Source organism: Aulonocara sp. 'chitande type north' Nkhata Bay, linkage group LG15 (assembly GCF_057382095.1).
Source record: "Aulonocara sp. 'chitande type north' Nkhata Bay isolate Kocher_YH1m ecotype deep benthic linkage group LG15, A_spYH_male_GT1.1, whole genome shotgun sequence".
Lineage (NCBI taxonomy): Eukaryota > Metazoa > Chordata > Actinopteri > Cichliformes > Cichlidae > Aulonocara > Aulonocara sp. 'chitande type north' Nkhata Bay.
The window spans coordinates 31,085,691-31,102,756 of NC_141358.1; the positions used below are offsets into that span (position 1 = coordinate 31,085,691).

The 17,066-nt window shown below is 42.4% G+C and overlaps 1 protein-coding gene across 2 annotated transcripts in view; it reads right to left on the reverse strand.

Annotated features, from left to right (window-relative positions):
- Positions 1 to 17,066, reverse strand: part of rev3l (REV3 like, DNA directed polymerase zeta catalytic subunit) — an 88,014-nt gene that overhangs the window by 25,584 nt on the left and 45,364 nt on the right. For both annotated transcript variants that reach the window (XM_086262873.1, XM_086262874.1), the window contains 5 exons: positions 12,289 to 12,449; positions 9,294 to 9,426; positions 9,012 to 9,106; positions 7,631 to 7,735; positions 5,673 to 5,757 (listed from right to left, as the gene is read on the reverse strand). In XM_086262873.1, coding sequence (XP_086118999.1) covers positions 5,673 to 5,757; positions 7,631 to 7,735; positions 9,012 to 9,106; positions 9,294 to 9,426; positions 12,289 to 12,449 — 579 coding nt within the window. The remainder of the gene's footprint in view (positions 1 to 5,672; positions 5,758 to 7,630; positions 7,736 to 9,011; positions 9,107 to 9,293; positions 9,427 to 12,288; positions 12,450 to 17,066) is intronic.

A 17,066-nucleotide genomic window follows, 5' to 3' on the forward strand; every position in this document is an offset into this window, starting at 1 on the left:
GTTGCTCCTGTGACTGCACGGACGACTTCTGTAGCACAAGTTCAAGCTTCTTTAAACCTTCTGATGCAATATGTAGAAAAGCACGGGACTGACAGGTGAAGCTGGAGAACACCATGACTGAGCCCAGTCACGGCTCAGGGAAGAACACAAACACTCGTGTGGGAAGATGGCCAGACAGAGACAAATAAACAGCAAACACATCAGACAGAATAGTAGACTATGAATCACAGCCTTGTGGACACCCTCTAACTCACTTTAAATGATGAATGAGCAGCAGCGGCAGGCAGGAGGCTGATAAATGATGAATGGTTTTCAGACAACATGGCTGTAAAATGAAATCTACTCCAGACTCAGAGTTTAGGTTGAGATTGAGGGAGGTTTCATGACAGAGACTTCGTTCTGCTGGTGCTGTATGATGAAGAGCCTCCCGAGAGTCAGCGTGCACGTGCTACTGTCTGGTTGTTCTTAATTAGTCTGCCAGCTAACGACTTTAGAGGGAGCCAGGGAGGGAGCCTGGCAAGCGTCAGGAGATTTCTGCAATGATGAACACATTTTGCCACCAAGCCACGCCCTCTCAGAGTTTGAATGATGAGAAAGAGAAAGGAACGATAACTAGAAAGTCTTGTTAGCAGATATGTGCCTTTGTAAGTATATACTGAAATACAGACTCTGAGCCATTTGATGAGCCGTTAACAAGATTTAACTTAAGACTACTTGTTACATTAAAACTACCAGACCACACAGCTTAATCTCTGATTCAGATGTTCTTCATCTTACAAGTGTATAAAATCAAGCACCACATCTGTGATTGTTCTAAAGACTGAATTCAGGTGTGATACTGTAATAGTTTTTGAAACATCTTCTCTCGTCATTACTCCATGACCAGCTGGAAGTGGTATTATAGCAAAGTGGAACCACAGCAACTCCAGTTGCAGACCATATAAGTAAAGAATGGGGATGCCAAGCCCTGAAGCAATAAGGACTACAAATCGCCATCGCTCTGAAACTTAATAACGGCAGAGTTCCAAACCTCTTCCATCAACATTAGCACAAACACTGCACTGGGAGCTCCAGTGTGGGTTTCCATGGCAAAGCAGCTCCTCTAGGTGTAATATGTAGATGCACATATGATTTGCACCTTTGACTGTAATTTTCTATCTGCTGCCTCAAGACAAAAGTGTGCAGTTACACTAATTGTTAAGATAATACCATGCTGAGTGATGAAGAGCCACAACTGGCCACAGATACACTGATGAGGCATCACAAGTAAGAGCTGTGTTGTGAAGTTCAAATGACACAGAGGCTCTGAGGCTGACACTGCGATTAATACACGGGAGTCAGAAAAATAAAAAAAATGTAGAACTACATCTACTGATGCTAATTTGAACAAACAGATTTGCTTCAGATGGCTTTGTTTAACACTTTATCTAACTGACAGTTAATGTCCCCACATCTTTATGCATTAACCCCAGGCCGTGTGGGGTAATCAAGTCTGAGCACTGTCCAAAGGTTCTCTTCCTGTCACGTGGCACACAGCAGAAAATGCTCCAAATTCTTCAGTGGGTTTAGATAACAAATGGTAAATGGCCTGTATTTGTATAGTGCTTTACTAGTCCCTAAGGACCCCAAAGCGCTTTACACAACCAGTCATCCACCCAGTCACACACCCATTCACACACTGGTGATGGCAAGCTACATCGTAGCCACAGCCACCCTGGGGCGCACTGACAGAGGCGAGGCTGCCGGACACTGGCGCCACCGGGCCCTCTGACCACCACCAGTAGGCAACAGGTGAAGTGTCTTGCCCAAGGACACAACGACCAAGACTGTCCAAGCTGGGGCTCGAACCGGCAGCCTTCCGATTACAAGGCGAACTCCCAACTCTTGAGCCACGATCGCCCCAGATAACAATATGGCACCAGCATAGACAGGAGGCTAGAAATAAGACATCCAATTGACTTGGAGTAAATTCCCCATACCAATACCTGACTGTTAGGATGGCCTATAGGAGCTGGGTTCAAAGAGGAGGATTGAGGCAGAGATGAAGTGCAGACAAACCTGTTGGTGTTTATTCACCAACATTAAAATTCCAAAAAAAAGAGTGTAGGCCAGGGGTGGGACATGGTTCCTGTAACAGCCTCTGATGTTAACTAGCAGCCTTTTATAGACTGCGGCTAATTGGTCCTCAAGTCATACAATGATCTGGGGTTCCATCCATCCATTCTCTTCCACTTATCATTTTTCAGGGTTGCAGGTGGACTGGAGTCTATCCCAGCTGTCTTAGGCCGAGAGGCAAGGTATACCCTGGACAGGTCACCAGTATGTCGCAGGACTAACACACAGACACAGACAACAGTTACTCTCACAGTCACGCCTATGGGTAATTTAGAGTTACCAGTTAACCTAACTGCGCTAACTGCATGTCTTTGGACTGTGTGAGGAAGCCTGAGTACCTGGAAAGAACCCATCCAAACACCACACCGAAAGACCCCGGCCAGGTGGTGGAATTGAACTCAGGAGCTTCTTGCTGTGAGGCAACAGTGCTAACTGTCTTACGTAATAACCTTTATTGATATCAAATCAATATTGTAGACATAATTAACATAATTGCAATTAGTAAATAAAATATTTCCCACTTGGCCTAACGACTACAATCTACAATAAACTAATATAGCTATGGGTAGCACCAGGAACCTTTAAAACGGCACTCGAGATGCCTGAGGACTCTTGTGGCTGGCACACCATCAAAAGAAAACAAAGGTAAGACAATCTCATCCAAAATGTAAGTGTTAAAGTACTGGTTTCCACCAGCTTAACCAAACATTCTATACTAATTGAAATCTCTTTTCCTAGGCAGACATTAAACGGTACCAGCTGGAAGACTGCCCACAAGGAAAACCAATAAAAACAAACTTTTGTATGAGTGCCCTTTCCTGTAATATAAATATTAAAATTACTCATGTTTATACAGTTAAGTAATGAAGATGACCTTCATTACACTGACCTATTCTCACATGACCTTGTATGAAGAGCGTGGCAGAACAGGGTAAAGGTTAATCGAGTGGGAGGACATTTCCAACCAAAATGAGGTTTAAAGAGCTATATATAGAATCGGATATAAAAGCCCTCCCATGGAGGAGAAGGCTGGAATCCAAAATCAGGGAAGCCCAGAAGGTCACTTGCCTACCAGAGAGTGTCATGAGAGACTGGTTCTGGATGAATAAGAGGTACAAAAATGTGTCCATAACTGAGGCTGTAGAAACTGCCAAAACAAAGGTTCACAGCTGAAGAATTGGACAAAATCCCTGAATTAAAAGAAAACCATGAGTAAAGGGAAATAAGATGTTTCCAAAAAGCAGCAATATTAGCAGTACATAGTAGAGTAAAGGAGAGCCAACAGACAGGAAGTGATAGGCTGCGTGAGAGTATTAACAGAAAGGGTGACTGAGACAGCCAGGTGTTGGGAAAGAAGCCAGGCAACTCTGTGTGTGTGCACTCCATCACTTAAGACGAGGCCGACTCTACACCGAAGGTCTGCGCTGCTCCCCCCTCCCTTTTGTTCCTGTCTGATATCAGGGGTTGGTGAATGGAAGCCATCTGGATGTGATGCAGCAACACACACACACACACACACACAGTCGAGTCAACTGTACTTTATTTATAACAGGAAATACTTTCTAGCTGTACATCTGGCGATTGTTTCACCATCCCCCTCCCTTTTTTTCTCCACTACATCTGTTGCAATTTCACTTTCCCCATTTTATCCAATCTCTGATTTTACTGCTTCGCTCTCTGCCCTGAGAAGAAAAACACTGAGGCAGAAAGAAAATGAGGACACACAACAACTTCATTACAGCTCAATACAAAGAACTAAAAAACAAGAACAACTTGTTATTGATGTGGGCTGCCAGACTATGGGAGACTTTGCTCTCTAAGGCTGGGAGCATTTTGTCCCCATTTTCAAACACTGTTACTCTCTTGCATAAACTCCAACTCTGTGACAGTTACTCCAAATTTCATGACGGATATGGGACATTGACTTTCAGTTATTAAATTTTTAATAATGACAATAAGACAAACAAACAACAAACCATAACCTAACATGAAAAGAATAAAGTCAAAATAAGCACTCTCACACTAGGAAAATGAGATAAACAAATAAAAGAAAGGCAAACAAAATAGTTGTGCAAGAGAAAATCATGTTGGAACACTGTGCATGCCCACACTGACTTCAAAGGCCCTTTAGAACTGTCATGCCACAACAAAATTAGGACATCTGTGTTGAATCTGGCAAAGAGCGAGTAATGCATCATACAGATCAGATGTGATCTCGGCCATTTCACCATAGACCTCAAACTTGCAGACAGTGAATACCAATTTCTGTTCCAAACTTTAAATGCAGGTTTTGTGTAAAGGGGGTCATAACACAAGTGATGCAAATTACCAAGAGTCCCGTTTCCAAGCCTGAAGGCAGTGCATCACGTGAGAAGGGACACAATGCCTTTTTTCCTCTAGCACCTAATCGTTTCGCCACAACTCTGTTTCGGTTGTTTTTCATTACAATTCAATACCATCTCAACATGGGTGGGCAAGGTGGCCTCAAAGTCCAGTGATGTCATTTGCTTTTGACACAAATAACACAACAATAGTCTAACTCCCTCTTGGACTGTCATCAGGCACAAAAAAGTCTGCACCTCATTGTTAGAACATGGTGTTGGTTTTGTGTGTCGCCTTTTCCAGGATTCAAAAATGGTTGACTTGATTCTCGTGAAAGAGTTGCTTTCATAATTTATCCAGTGATATCACATTTGTGGCTCGGCTGAGCACACTTGGAACCCCGGCCAAACTGGTACTAAAAAAATAAAATAAAAATGTACATCTACCTATTGGAACACAGAAAAACCAAGTTGAGCCTAGTAGGTGTTAGTGGAGAAAGGCAGATATTGGATATTAACAGGGTTGTGCATCATGAAAACACCACTGCTTGTTTCTACAGTAGTAACAGACCGTTGACCTCTGACATCAACAAGGCAACCAGAGAACTGCCACTCATTGGACAGTTTCTTGTTTTCAGATCATTCTCTGTAAACCCTAGAGAGTTTCTGAAATACTTAGACCAGCCTGGCTGCCAAGAGCAACCACATCACTTAAAAGCCCATCTTCCTTGTTCTGATGCCCAGTTTGAATTTCAGCAGTTCAGCTATGCCTGCATGCAACAAGGCGCTTTATATTGTACGGTAAAAATGCTACAATAATACAGAGAAACCCCATTAATCAGACAACCCTCTAGGCGCAAGTCCTTTGTGATAGTGGGAAGAAAAAAAAACTCCCTTTTAGCAGGAAGAAACCTCTGGCAGAACCAGGCTCAGGGAGGGGCAGCCATGTGCCATGCCCGGTTGTGAGTGAGGGGAGTGAGAGGAGTGAGACGTGACAAAAGGCTGCCATGTGATTGGCCATATGAGCTGTACAGGTGTACCTAACACCGGTACAAAATATACACAAAGTGCTACAGCACTTCTAAGAGAAGTGGAAGCGTTAATAAACGGTTAATATGTGATGTGATTATGAATTTTCTTCGTGAACAATCTTAAGGATCAAGATTCGTGCAGTCTTTCAGATATCATGTACCCTGGCACTACCAAGATAAATCAAAGGAAGGAGAATGAACTTACACATCAAACTCGTTCTCCTTGAGGATCTCCTCGACTCTCTTCATGAAGATTTTCTCACTCTCTGATGAGGTGACAAACCCACGATCTGGAACACATCAGACAAGCAATTTCAACACTGCACTTTCTGGCGCTTAGAAACATTCTTCAGACATAGAATTCTTCGCTACAATTAAAACATTGTGGTCAGTAATAGCTGTTAAGCATGCTGCTGTTTGGCTGGGTAATTTTACTGTCAGTCTGTAATAAACTGTGACCTTAATTCTGCATACCATAGTCTTTTGTCTTTGCACATTGTAAATTGTTTTGTAGGAGCTATAATTCATGGACATTATCTCAGTTCTTCTCTCTTCACTTTTCAAGCTTGGGAACCCCGTGTGCTTATGTGCTTGGGTGTAGGCCTGAGAAACTTTTTGTCACAGTGCAGCCGTGCTCTGATTATTTGGCAGCCTATTTCCATGACAGCTCTGTGTGTGTGTGTGTGTGTGTGTGTGTGTGTGTGTGTGTGTGTGTGTGTGTGTGTGTGTGTGTGTGTGTGTGTGTGTGTGTTTCGGGGAGAATCAGACTTTGGCAAGATTCAAAGGGTTTGCAGTTTAAAGACAGTGCTTTCCCACCGATCATATGGACAGCTCTTTGAATTATAACTCTGACTTGTGGAGGTAATGGAAAATTCTAACAAAACTAAGACAGATGCCACAGTTGGACAAAGAGAAGCATAACATGATAGAAGAACACAGTGAGCCACAGTCTACACTGCCTCCAGACATTCTCAAAACTCTTTCACAGTAACCAGAAACACTGGCGCCACTGAAATGAGACTCCCCGCACATTAGAACCGAAGAATTTTGCATCCAAATCAACGTTTCAAAACATCTCCTCTCCTCTGAATTGAGAAATTCAAAAGTTAATTTACAATTTGTCATGTTGGTCAAACCATTCCTGAGCAGTATGAACAAAGCACATTTTCCTGCTGAAACCTCTGCATCAATTAGATTAGCGTCGGTGAAATGATGTAGGTGGCCTGTAACTATGTTTAGTAAGTATTACGCTGCAGAGCATCATACTGGCCTTCTTTAAAAGCGAATCATGCAGGCCAGCTCTTCTTTCCAGATAAATGAGACGTGCGCCCGGCCTTTGGCATAACGTCGAAGAAAATGTGATTCACCAGACCAGGCTGCATTCTCCTGCTGCTTCGTGGGTCACTTCTGACGCTCGCTTTGCAGCTGCTGAGGGCAGTAGCCAGCATGGGTACTGTGTCACATGGCCAAAGTCTGTGGCTATGCAGCTCCATAAACATTAAGCTGTGATACGCTGTGTTCTTACACTGTTCCAGCATAGGCACTGTTTACGCTTTCAGCACTAGCAATTCTGGGGGATGGAAGAATCGCCAAAAAAGGGCAATTCCTCAAGAAGTAGATCAGATGCTGGGTGCAGCATGGGTGATTTTCTTTTTAAAACTAATCCAACTGAATACTGATAAGGTGTGGCTGTTGTTATTGACAAGTGTGCCAACAGAAGTCTGTCTAGCCAAAAGCTCTCTGCCAATTCCATTTGCTGGACCTCTACATCACATTTGTTCTTTCGATGCCTGATAATGGAATCACCTGACAAACAACACAGCCTGCTTTGTTTCATGAAAATATGTTTTACTTTGCACTAATGAGCAGATTTGTGTCCCTGTGCATTGCACGCGTTCAGTTTATGAGCCTCGCTTGATAACCAAGCCTGCTAGCTCCAAAAACAGTCACTTCTGGCTCCAAACAACCAATGGGAATGACCCAAATGGTGAAACTGAAGAGTTAAGAAATGAATGGGTGACAGCATAGTGACTATGACCATCTTTTATATACAGTTAACCATACTCATACATTTTCCATTATTCCCAGATCGCAGAGAAATTAAACAGAAAACCATAGACTGACTTAGACAAAGCTAAGATTTTCCATGGTGAATGCCTGTACCTTGTGACTCGGGGGTTTCAATCTGGGAGGGCTGGTTCTTCTCTCTCCTCCTCTGCTTCTCATCCTCCCAGATGGCCTGCAGGCCAGGATTCCTGCCAATTTGATCTGGAAAAAAATGGAGAATTAAGCACAAAAATACTCAAACTCTGTACCCTCAAACACGGTGTTTATATAAAGCTGTGCTTAACAACATCAACTCATAAAGTTGTTTTTAACTGCAAGAACTACTGCATAGTTTTTTGCACATGTTTCCACAGCAGGACTTCTGCTCTGTCTGTATAGCAGTCATTACACAGTCATGCAGCTCCAACACCGCAATTAAAGAAATAATGTGGAAAGAAGATGAGGTGCAGAGTCATTATTTCATCCAAAACCTGCAGCCTTAAAATAGGAAGCAGGAAGAACAAAAGCAGTGGGCATCTTTACACACACATATCACAATAACAGCTTTATCAACACACAGATAACTTGCACCTGACAATACACATCCTACACATCCCACAGACCAGTTATTATATACCAATATTATGTTAATAGGGTGAAGCAGTGATTCTCTGGATAATTTTTCCAGAGAATGGTTAACCTCACCTCCAAGCCCCACTCTCTCTTTAACCCTTACATCTAAACTTATCAGTTCTCATTCAGTCACATTGTTAGGACTTTCCACAGAACTTTCTGAAATCTTCTAGTCCTAATCTGCCTAATCTTTGCTGTTTTTAAGACACAAGCAAAGCTTAGAAGGAATCTTCTAGCTCCCAGGAAAATAAAGTTCCTGAGAAAAAGCCCTGGCTTTACAAACTGTAATAGTTCATAAGTGCAGAACACACGCACTTGTTGTCTATCACGGCCTCTCTTTTCACTTTAAGACAGATTCTTTGTGTGGTTTAAGCTTGTTAGGTCCCATCTGATTTCAATGATAAAACTCAAAGCATCTTTACAGCCCAGATGGAAGGACTGCTTTTAAGACAACACAACGTTCAGCAAAACTGGCACCGCTCAGATTGTAAGTGCAAGAATGACCTCTCTTTCTTTCTTTCACACGCTAAAACAACAGATCCAGATGTGTGCGATTAAAACAAATCTTTCAGGAACAAAAGCTGCATCTGCTCTGGCACTACATTACTTTGCCAGATGACAGCATCTGTCTTTATTGTCCCTGGTTCGTTTTAACCCTCTATCCCATCCTCTGTACGTCTAGCTGCTCCCCTGTGATTGGACGGATTAGGTCAGATCCACGATGTTTGTATTTGGGGCTGATAACAGATTCGATGTGTGGCAGCCGTCAGAGCAGTCCATCACTCTTCTGTGCTTTAACTTGAATTTCACATTCCCCCACCCGTTGCTTTCTTAAGTTTGTGGCTGCAATACTGAGTGAACTTACTTTCGATTTCGAGGCGGTTGAGAACATCCACAGCAACAGCATCAACCTCCAGCTCACAGGTGCTCTGCCTCTCCACCTCATCCAGGACTAAAGAGCTACAGTCAGTGAACATAAAAAAAAAAAAAAAAAAAAAAAGGGGGGGAGGGGAATAAATGAATAAAAACAAGCTACCATTTTGGTTTTCAATTATCTTTACGGAGAACTAATATCCACTGCAGCTCGGACATAAGCCAAAAACAGTGCATTCAGATTCTGCTTAGACTAAGATGTGGCGAGACTCGCCTGGGTATGGCGTTCTCCTCCCAGCGGACGAATGTGCCTCCTATGGTGCTGTTGTTGAGCTTGGACATACAGGGAGCCTTCCAGGGGCTGATGCTCCTGAACGCCGATCCTTCTGGGTCTGCCTTTGCTTCATCTGTTAACCATATACAGAGATATACATAAGAGGCACATGAGAGGATCACAGTAACGGTATTTGGATAACCACAGGGTTTTCATTTCATGCAGATTGATTAACTGCTCAGTGCTGCCATTTCTTAGCAATTAAACTGCGATCCACACTGTTAGAGAATCTGAGGTATAATGAATCATGATTATCCTCCTTTCTTTAATGCAGCAAAGGTAAGCACAATAAAACATTGTTTTGTTACATGGAGAGTTCTTTTGGTACCTGTGACACTTTTTAATCTCAGTATTTAGGAGGCCAGAGTGTTCAAGTTGTTGAATGGACTTCAAAACACATTAAGGGTTTCATTTATCTTGAATTGGCCCATTTTACCAGCTCAGTCTATTATTATTCTGCTGCTTGATCCCAGATTAGGAACTTCCTTTCAAGTTGGACATTGAGGGGAGCAGAAAATGTAAACTGGTGTACCCATTATTGGAGCATTTTGGTTTCTTTGTTGTAAGGGGAACACTGGAGCCCTTTTCCATTGATTGCATCAGTGTAGAGGTGGATCAAACACGGGAACTGTGCTTTTGTTGGAGGACAGTCAGGCGTGAGGACTTCTATAAAAGAACTTTATTAAAAGAACAAGTGTGGAATTTCCTGTCTGGAGTCTTTAATGGCCTCACAAGTGAAGGTGGTCCTGCTGGGCGGGATGCTCTCTGGGAGTGTGGAGAGAGGTCTGATTGGGCACGACGACCAGAAGGCTGAGTTTAGGCCTAAACTCAGATCAAACAGAGTTGGCAATCAGGGGTTTTAGTGCCTACGAGGGGCGAGAGGAGTTGGGTAAGATTCACCAAAGATCTGAAGAGAAACCCCCAGCGTGACACTACCACTGTGAGGTCCAAGACACTGCTGAGCTTCAAGCCCACACACTACCACCTCTCTCCAGGGGTTACGTGAAGCAGATCAATACAGAGATATCAAGAGTTCAGCTCACTGTAGCACAAATCATAGATACATGTAGGTCCACAAGCTTTGGAGAATGACACATTTTTTTGGTTCTTCAGACTTTATTTGTTTATATACCGCTTTGTATTTGATGACTAGATATTATTCAGCTCCTGCTCTCTTCCACAGTGTCTCTTCTGTCCCGTCTCCCTCCTCTCACCCCGAACCTGTTGCAGCAGATGACCGCTGTTTTGCAAGCCTGGTCACACCACAGGTTTCTTTTTGTTAAAAGGGAATTTTTCCTTCCCTTGCTGCCAACACAAATAGAGGGCTATAAAAATTAAGCTAATGAAATTTCTAAAGCTTGCAGTTCTTCTAATGACCACTAGAGACTGAGTCAATCCCCATAGACACCCATGTAAAGTTATCAAACTTTACAGCATTAAAAGCTTTTGAGAAGCCAGTATAATATTTTATAATCTGGGTGAAAGCTGTAGCTAGCAGCCCTCTGTGCTTCATTTTTAATATGTGAAATTCTATTTCATTAGTCTGTTAGTTAGCAATAATTAGCACGTATGTGTGTCTCTGTGATGCACCTGTACATTTTATGGATGTAGCTTGATAAGATAACTAGCAGTAGCTGAAGACGTAGGTCACCACCTTGTCGTCCAAATAGTCACTTCTGGCTCCCAAAATATATAAATAAAAAGATTTATGTTAAAAAAACCAAAATCATGGTGGCAGTGAAAATGCTCACCCCGAGTCGTCCGATGCAGACTGCAGAACCCAACAGGAAACTGGTTCTTATGTTATCTAAATTAAACAGCCACATCAGTCAGCTGTGTACTTCTCTGCTAAGCGGATAATGGCAAAAGTAAACTACAAACTTGATGGTAGCCGGTGAAGAAAAAGGAGGAAATACTGTTTTTCACATTGGTCAAACGCCACTTCATGTGTAAGAAGACACAAAGAAAGACAGAAGCAATGAACATCATTCAAACCTGTTGTAATTCTACAGGGTAAATGGTTTATTTTTATAGAGCTGCTTGCAGTGTGGCTAATATTAGATAAAGACAGCATGAAAAGTGTCTCCCATGTTTTGCTTGTTCACAGACTGTCACATCCAACTTCTGCTATGTATTCACCTTATAAATCAAACAGGAGCCAAAACCTAGAGCAGCTGCAGCAGGTGTCTAATCTGTTACTCTGTAGATGTGACACGGCTCCACAGGCTACAGGGAGCTCAGACAAATAAAATGAAGAGTCTGAGACTTCGGGCTACTGATCCCCAGTATCTGCTTGCCATTCCTGTCCTCATACTTTTCCACTTGTTACTTTCATATGGAGGTATGCGTCCTCTGTATTTCACCTTTGGCCATTAACGAAAGGAACAAGTCAGAAAGAAAGACAAAGAGGTCAGAAAAAGAAAGTTCAGAGAGAAAGAGAGAGAAAAGAGCAAAGACCACAAGACAAAACGTGAAGGGAAACGTGAGGACAACATTAGGGATGAAAACAGAGAAAAAGACAACAGAGGCATCCTGAGGCTGAGGGGAGATCAAGACTAATTCAATATGACATAAGGCATGGCAACCCTTCCCTGGCCTGCTCTCATCCCTGCCGAGCAATGAGGGAACAATCAAGTAATGAGTTAAAAAAAAAAAAAAAGAAAAAAAGAAAAAAAAAAGGCACTGCCAACTGATAAAAAAAAAAAAAAAAAAGAGCAGCCTGTCCTGCATCCTAAAGTACACGAGGGTAAGTGTCAGATTAAATCTATGGGTTTTTCCAAGTATGAGGAAAATGTTTATCGGTCAGTACTACAATCAGATGCTAAAATTAGATTTTGATGACAAGGTACGAAGAAAAAACTGACAGAAAACTCAAACAAAAAAAGAGAAGAAGACAAGATCGGAAATCTGTGCTCTCCCTGTCCAAATCCCTTACCTTTTTTCTGGCTGCTTCGAAACTTGACAGCTGCCAGGTTAACCAGGTTCATGCCGTACAGGTTGTAGTCTATGAAAAGCTGCAGCAGGTAGGGGATGTGGCCCTCATGAGGCTGGTAACTCTTGTTCATCACGGCTCCGCTTTGCAGCAGCTCGCACACTCTGCAGCAAACACAGATTGCTCCATTTAAAATAAAAAGATACATGTGCCACTTGGTGTTTAAAGAAAAAACATTCAACCGCTTACACACAACTGAACAAATGCTCCCCCAGCTCGAGAGAAAGCGTTTTTGGTGGAGACCAGACACAACTGCGGTCTGCCTTGAAATCAAGGATTGCTACAAGTTGTATCTGATAAAGTTTTCTCAGCAAAGCTTAATCATTTTGTTCCTTTTTGCTCTGAGGGTATGCTCTGAGGATGAGAGAGAGATCACAGAGATGTCATACCACATTTTTATCAAGCTGCACAGCAGAGGCCAAAATGTCAAGGACTGGCTCATATCTACATTACCCCACTGTGAAATTAGGAATGTTTAACTACACAAGCTTCAGAAAATCAAGCACATTGATGTTTGAGACAGGCTCCAAGTACATGTAAAGTGGGGCTAGTAAATTCAGTTTCACTTAGGCCCAGAATTTTAGTTTATTGGCATGCTTTAATTTAATATAAAATGTCTACATCTTCATATACTTTAGTCCACATACAGCCCCAAGAAAAGTTTAAATGTTTAGAAGTTTTACCATTCAGTCATACGAAGACAGAGAATTACTGATTTGTCTATACAAAGGCTTCCATACAGGCCCCTCTTACATAGTCTGAATATGACAACTACTGGAAATACTGGGTAGTTAATCTAATCAAACTTTACTTAATCAGTGAGTGAAACTCTTGAGATTTACAATCTCTTTTCCAAGAGTGTCCGGGGCTAACATCGGCAGCATTAAACTTGCATGTTTTCCAAAGGCAGGAGAAACAACAGTTCTTAGAGAAAATGGGGGAACATGCAGACTCCACATACAGGGAGTGCAGAATTATTAGGCAAATGAGTATTTTGTCCACATCATCCTCTTCATGCATGTTGTCTTACTCCAAGCTGTATAGGCTCGAAAGCCTACTACCAATTAAGCATATTAGGTGATGTGCATCTCTGTAATGAGAAGGGGTGTGGTCTAATGACATCAACACCCTATATCAGGTGTGCATAATTATTAGGCAACGTTCTTTCCTTTGGCAAAATGGGTCAAAAGAAGGACTTGACAGGCTCAGAAAAGTCAAAAATAGTGAGATATCTTGCAGAGGGATGCAGCAGTCTCAAAATTGCAAAGCTTCTGAAGCGTGATCATCGAGCAATCAAGCGTTTCATTCAAAATAGTCAACAGGGTCGCAAGAAGCGTGTGGAAAAACCAAGGCGCAAAATAACTGACCATGAACTGAGAAAAGTCAAGCGTGCAGCTGCCAAGATGCCACTTGCCACCAGTTTGGCCATATTTCAGAGCTGCAACATCACTGGAGTGCCCAAAAGCACAAGGTGTGAAATACTCAGAGACATGGCCAAGGTAAGAAAGGCTGAAAGACGACCACCACTGAACAAGACACACAAGCTGAAACGTCAAGACTGGGCCAACAAATATCTCAAGACTGATTTTTCTAAGGTTTTATGGACTGATGAAATGACAGTGAGTCTTGATGGGCCAGATGGATGGGCCCGTGGCTGAATTGGTAAAGGGCAGAGAGCTCCAGTCCGACTCAGACGCCAGCAAGGTGGAGGTGGAGTACTGGTTTGGGCTGGTATCATCAAAGATGAGCTTGTGGGGCCTTTTCGGGTTGAGGATGGAGTCAAGCTCAACTCCCAGTCCTACTGCCAGTTTCTGGAAGACACCTTCTTCAAGCAGTGGTACAGGAAGAAGTCTGCATCCTTCAAGAAAAACATGATTTTCATGCAGGACAATGCTCCATCACACGCGTGCAAGTACTCCACAGCGTGGCTGGCAAGAAAGGGTATAAAAGAAGAAAAACTAATGACATGGCCTCCTTGTTCACCTGGGGCCCGTTCTTCGTACCTCGCTAAGCAAGTTAGCCGGATTTGACTGTTGACGATTTCGCGTGATCTTGGATCGTTCGGTTCTTCGAAGCCCATCCGGGACTTGCTGTCATAGCAACAGAGCCGTAAGCGTAAACCTGCTCGGGAGCAGGTTTACTTTATGTAAACAGGATTAGATCGCGGCCACTCAGGTATTTCCGCTTCATTTATACGAAAGCAACAGCGATATTCCACCACTGTTGTACCATAAATAAATAACATCAATGTAACTAAAGATAATGCAGCACTTGATCCTTTTATTGATGTCACACAGATACATACAGGTCATTTCCTAAAAAAGGGAAATGTACTATTAACATTCTATTACATGTATGTGATTATTACAGATGTAATTCAGATTTCAGAGTAGTAATTGCAATTTACTTCGTGTAATCAAGATGAGAGACCACGGCTATAAAAGCGAAGGTGGATTTGGGAAGCCTGTTGCAGCCATGTCCTGTCCGTATACGCGAGCCACCCATTGCGGAAGGTGCAAGATTGATAAGGAGAGTCCTCAGAATCCAGCGTATATTGCGGGACAGACAGGATCCTTTAGCTCAGCGCGACAGTGTGCTCATAGAGAGATATCGATTTTCCCGTGAGGGTATTATTCACTTAACCAACTTGTTGACGAGGGGGTGCAGGACCACCACCTGTCTTTTTTTGCGCTGCCCCTTTTCTTGGTTGCTGTTATAAACAAACAAACAGATTATTTCAGGGTCTCTGTCCAAGAGACGAAAAGCAATATAAGTGATCAATATTACCATTCTGTAGAATATTCTTATATTTCACTTTTACTTGTTCCCATGTTATAGTGGGTCCTGTTGTGGCGCTAATGTGAAAGGGGATATAATATAACATAATGTAATATAATATAATGTAATATAATATTGGATAATATAGTGTGATATGATAAATCTACCCTACCACCTACTGGTGTTGGCCAGAGGGGCCGATGGCGCGATATGGCAGCCTGGCTTCTGTCCCAGGGCAGCTGTGACAGCTACCAGTGTGTGAATGTGAGAGTGACTGAATAGTGGCATTGTAAAACGCTTTGGGTGCCTTGAAGAGCGCTATATAGATCCACTCCATTATTATTGTTATTATTAAATTACTTACGAGTTTAATTTGTCAGCAACTTTCTGCCAGCCCTCTCTCCTTGCTTTTGCAGCCTTTGCAGTGTTCCCTTGCGTTTTAATTAGACTCTGAAACTCCTAAAATCCCTCACTCAAGAGTTCTTGCTCTGCTGCCGAAGAATACCGAGCGCGCTCCTTCGACATTTTCGCCGACCAATCAAAGGGTTGCCGATCAATGTTTCTACTATCGATGCGTAGCCCCTGTTGGGCCACCCAGTGATCTCACATTACTTCATCCAGCTATACTAATCGTCAACAACAGGTGTGTTCGGGGAACCGGAATAGCGAGCTCAGAGTTAGCGCGATGATTTGATCTTGGATGTGTCATTTGATCTTGGATGTAGTAAGCGACGTACGAAGAACGGGCCCCTGATCTGAACCCCATTGAGAACCTGTGGTCCATCATCAAATGTGAGATTTACAAGGAGGGAAAACAGTACACCTCTCTGAACAGTGTCTGGGAGGCTGTGGTTGCTGCTGCACGCAATGTTGATGGTGAACAGATCAAAACACTGACAGAATCCATGGATGGCAGGCTTTTGAGTGTCCTTGCAAAGAAAGGTGGCTATATTGGTCGCTGATTTGTTTTTGTTTTGTTTTTGAATGTCAGAAATGTATATTTGTGAATGTGGAGATGTTATATTGGTTTCACTGGTAAAAATAAATAATTGAAATGGGTATATATTTGTTTTTTGTTAAGTTGCCTAATAATTATGCACAGTAATAGTCACCTGCACACACAGATATCCCCTTAAAATAGCTAAAACTAAAAACAAACTAAAAACTACTTCCAAAAACATTCAGCTTTGATATTAATGAGTTTTTTGGGTTCATTGAGAACATGGTTGTTGTTCAATAATAAAATTATTCCTCAAAAATACAACTTGCCTAATAATTCTGCACTCCCTGTACAAAGACCCCAAGTGGGTTTGAACCCAGGATGAACGCTAAGCCAGTGGTTCCCAAACTTTTTTCGCTAGGCCCCTCTTTGTTTTACAAGAAAAATGCTCGCACCCCCGCGCGTGAGCACACACGCACGCACAAACACATCCTCCAACCACACACGCCCATATTTTGCTCCATTGCGGTTTATTTCACACCTCAAACATTTAGTAAACAATTAAGCAAATACAAGTAAACTGCAATAAATTACAGGTAGTAAGAAAATAAACTACTAACTCTTTTACGCTACGTCCGCACCTACACGGGTATTTTTGAAAACGCAGCTGTTTCTATGCGTTTGGACCTTTCGTCCACACGTAAACGGCGTTTCGAATCACCAAAAACTGAGATTTTTTAAAACTCCTTTTTTTGCCTTTACGTGTGGATGAGGAATACAGAGTTCGTCACGCAACGTTAAAGGTATGTGCCTTTTTTCACGTCACGCTGTGCGCCACGTTATTGTTTACATGACATGAATTGCAGAATGGCAGATAGAGACAAAATACTGTTAATCTGACTATCTTCAGGTTTTACACGCTTACACATGCAGTTACTGTCCCTCCATTTAGAAAGGCAGAGGCGTCATGGTGTAATTTGTTTTTTTTCCTGTGTAATAATAT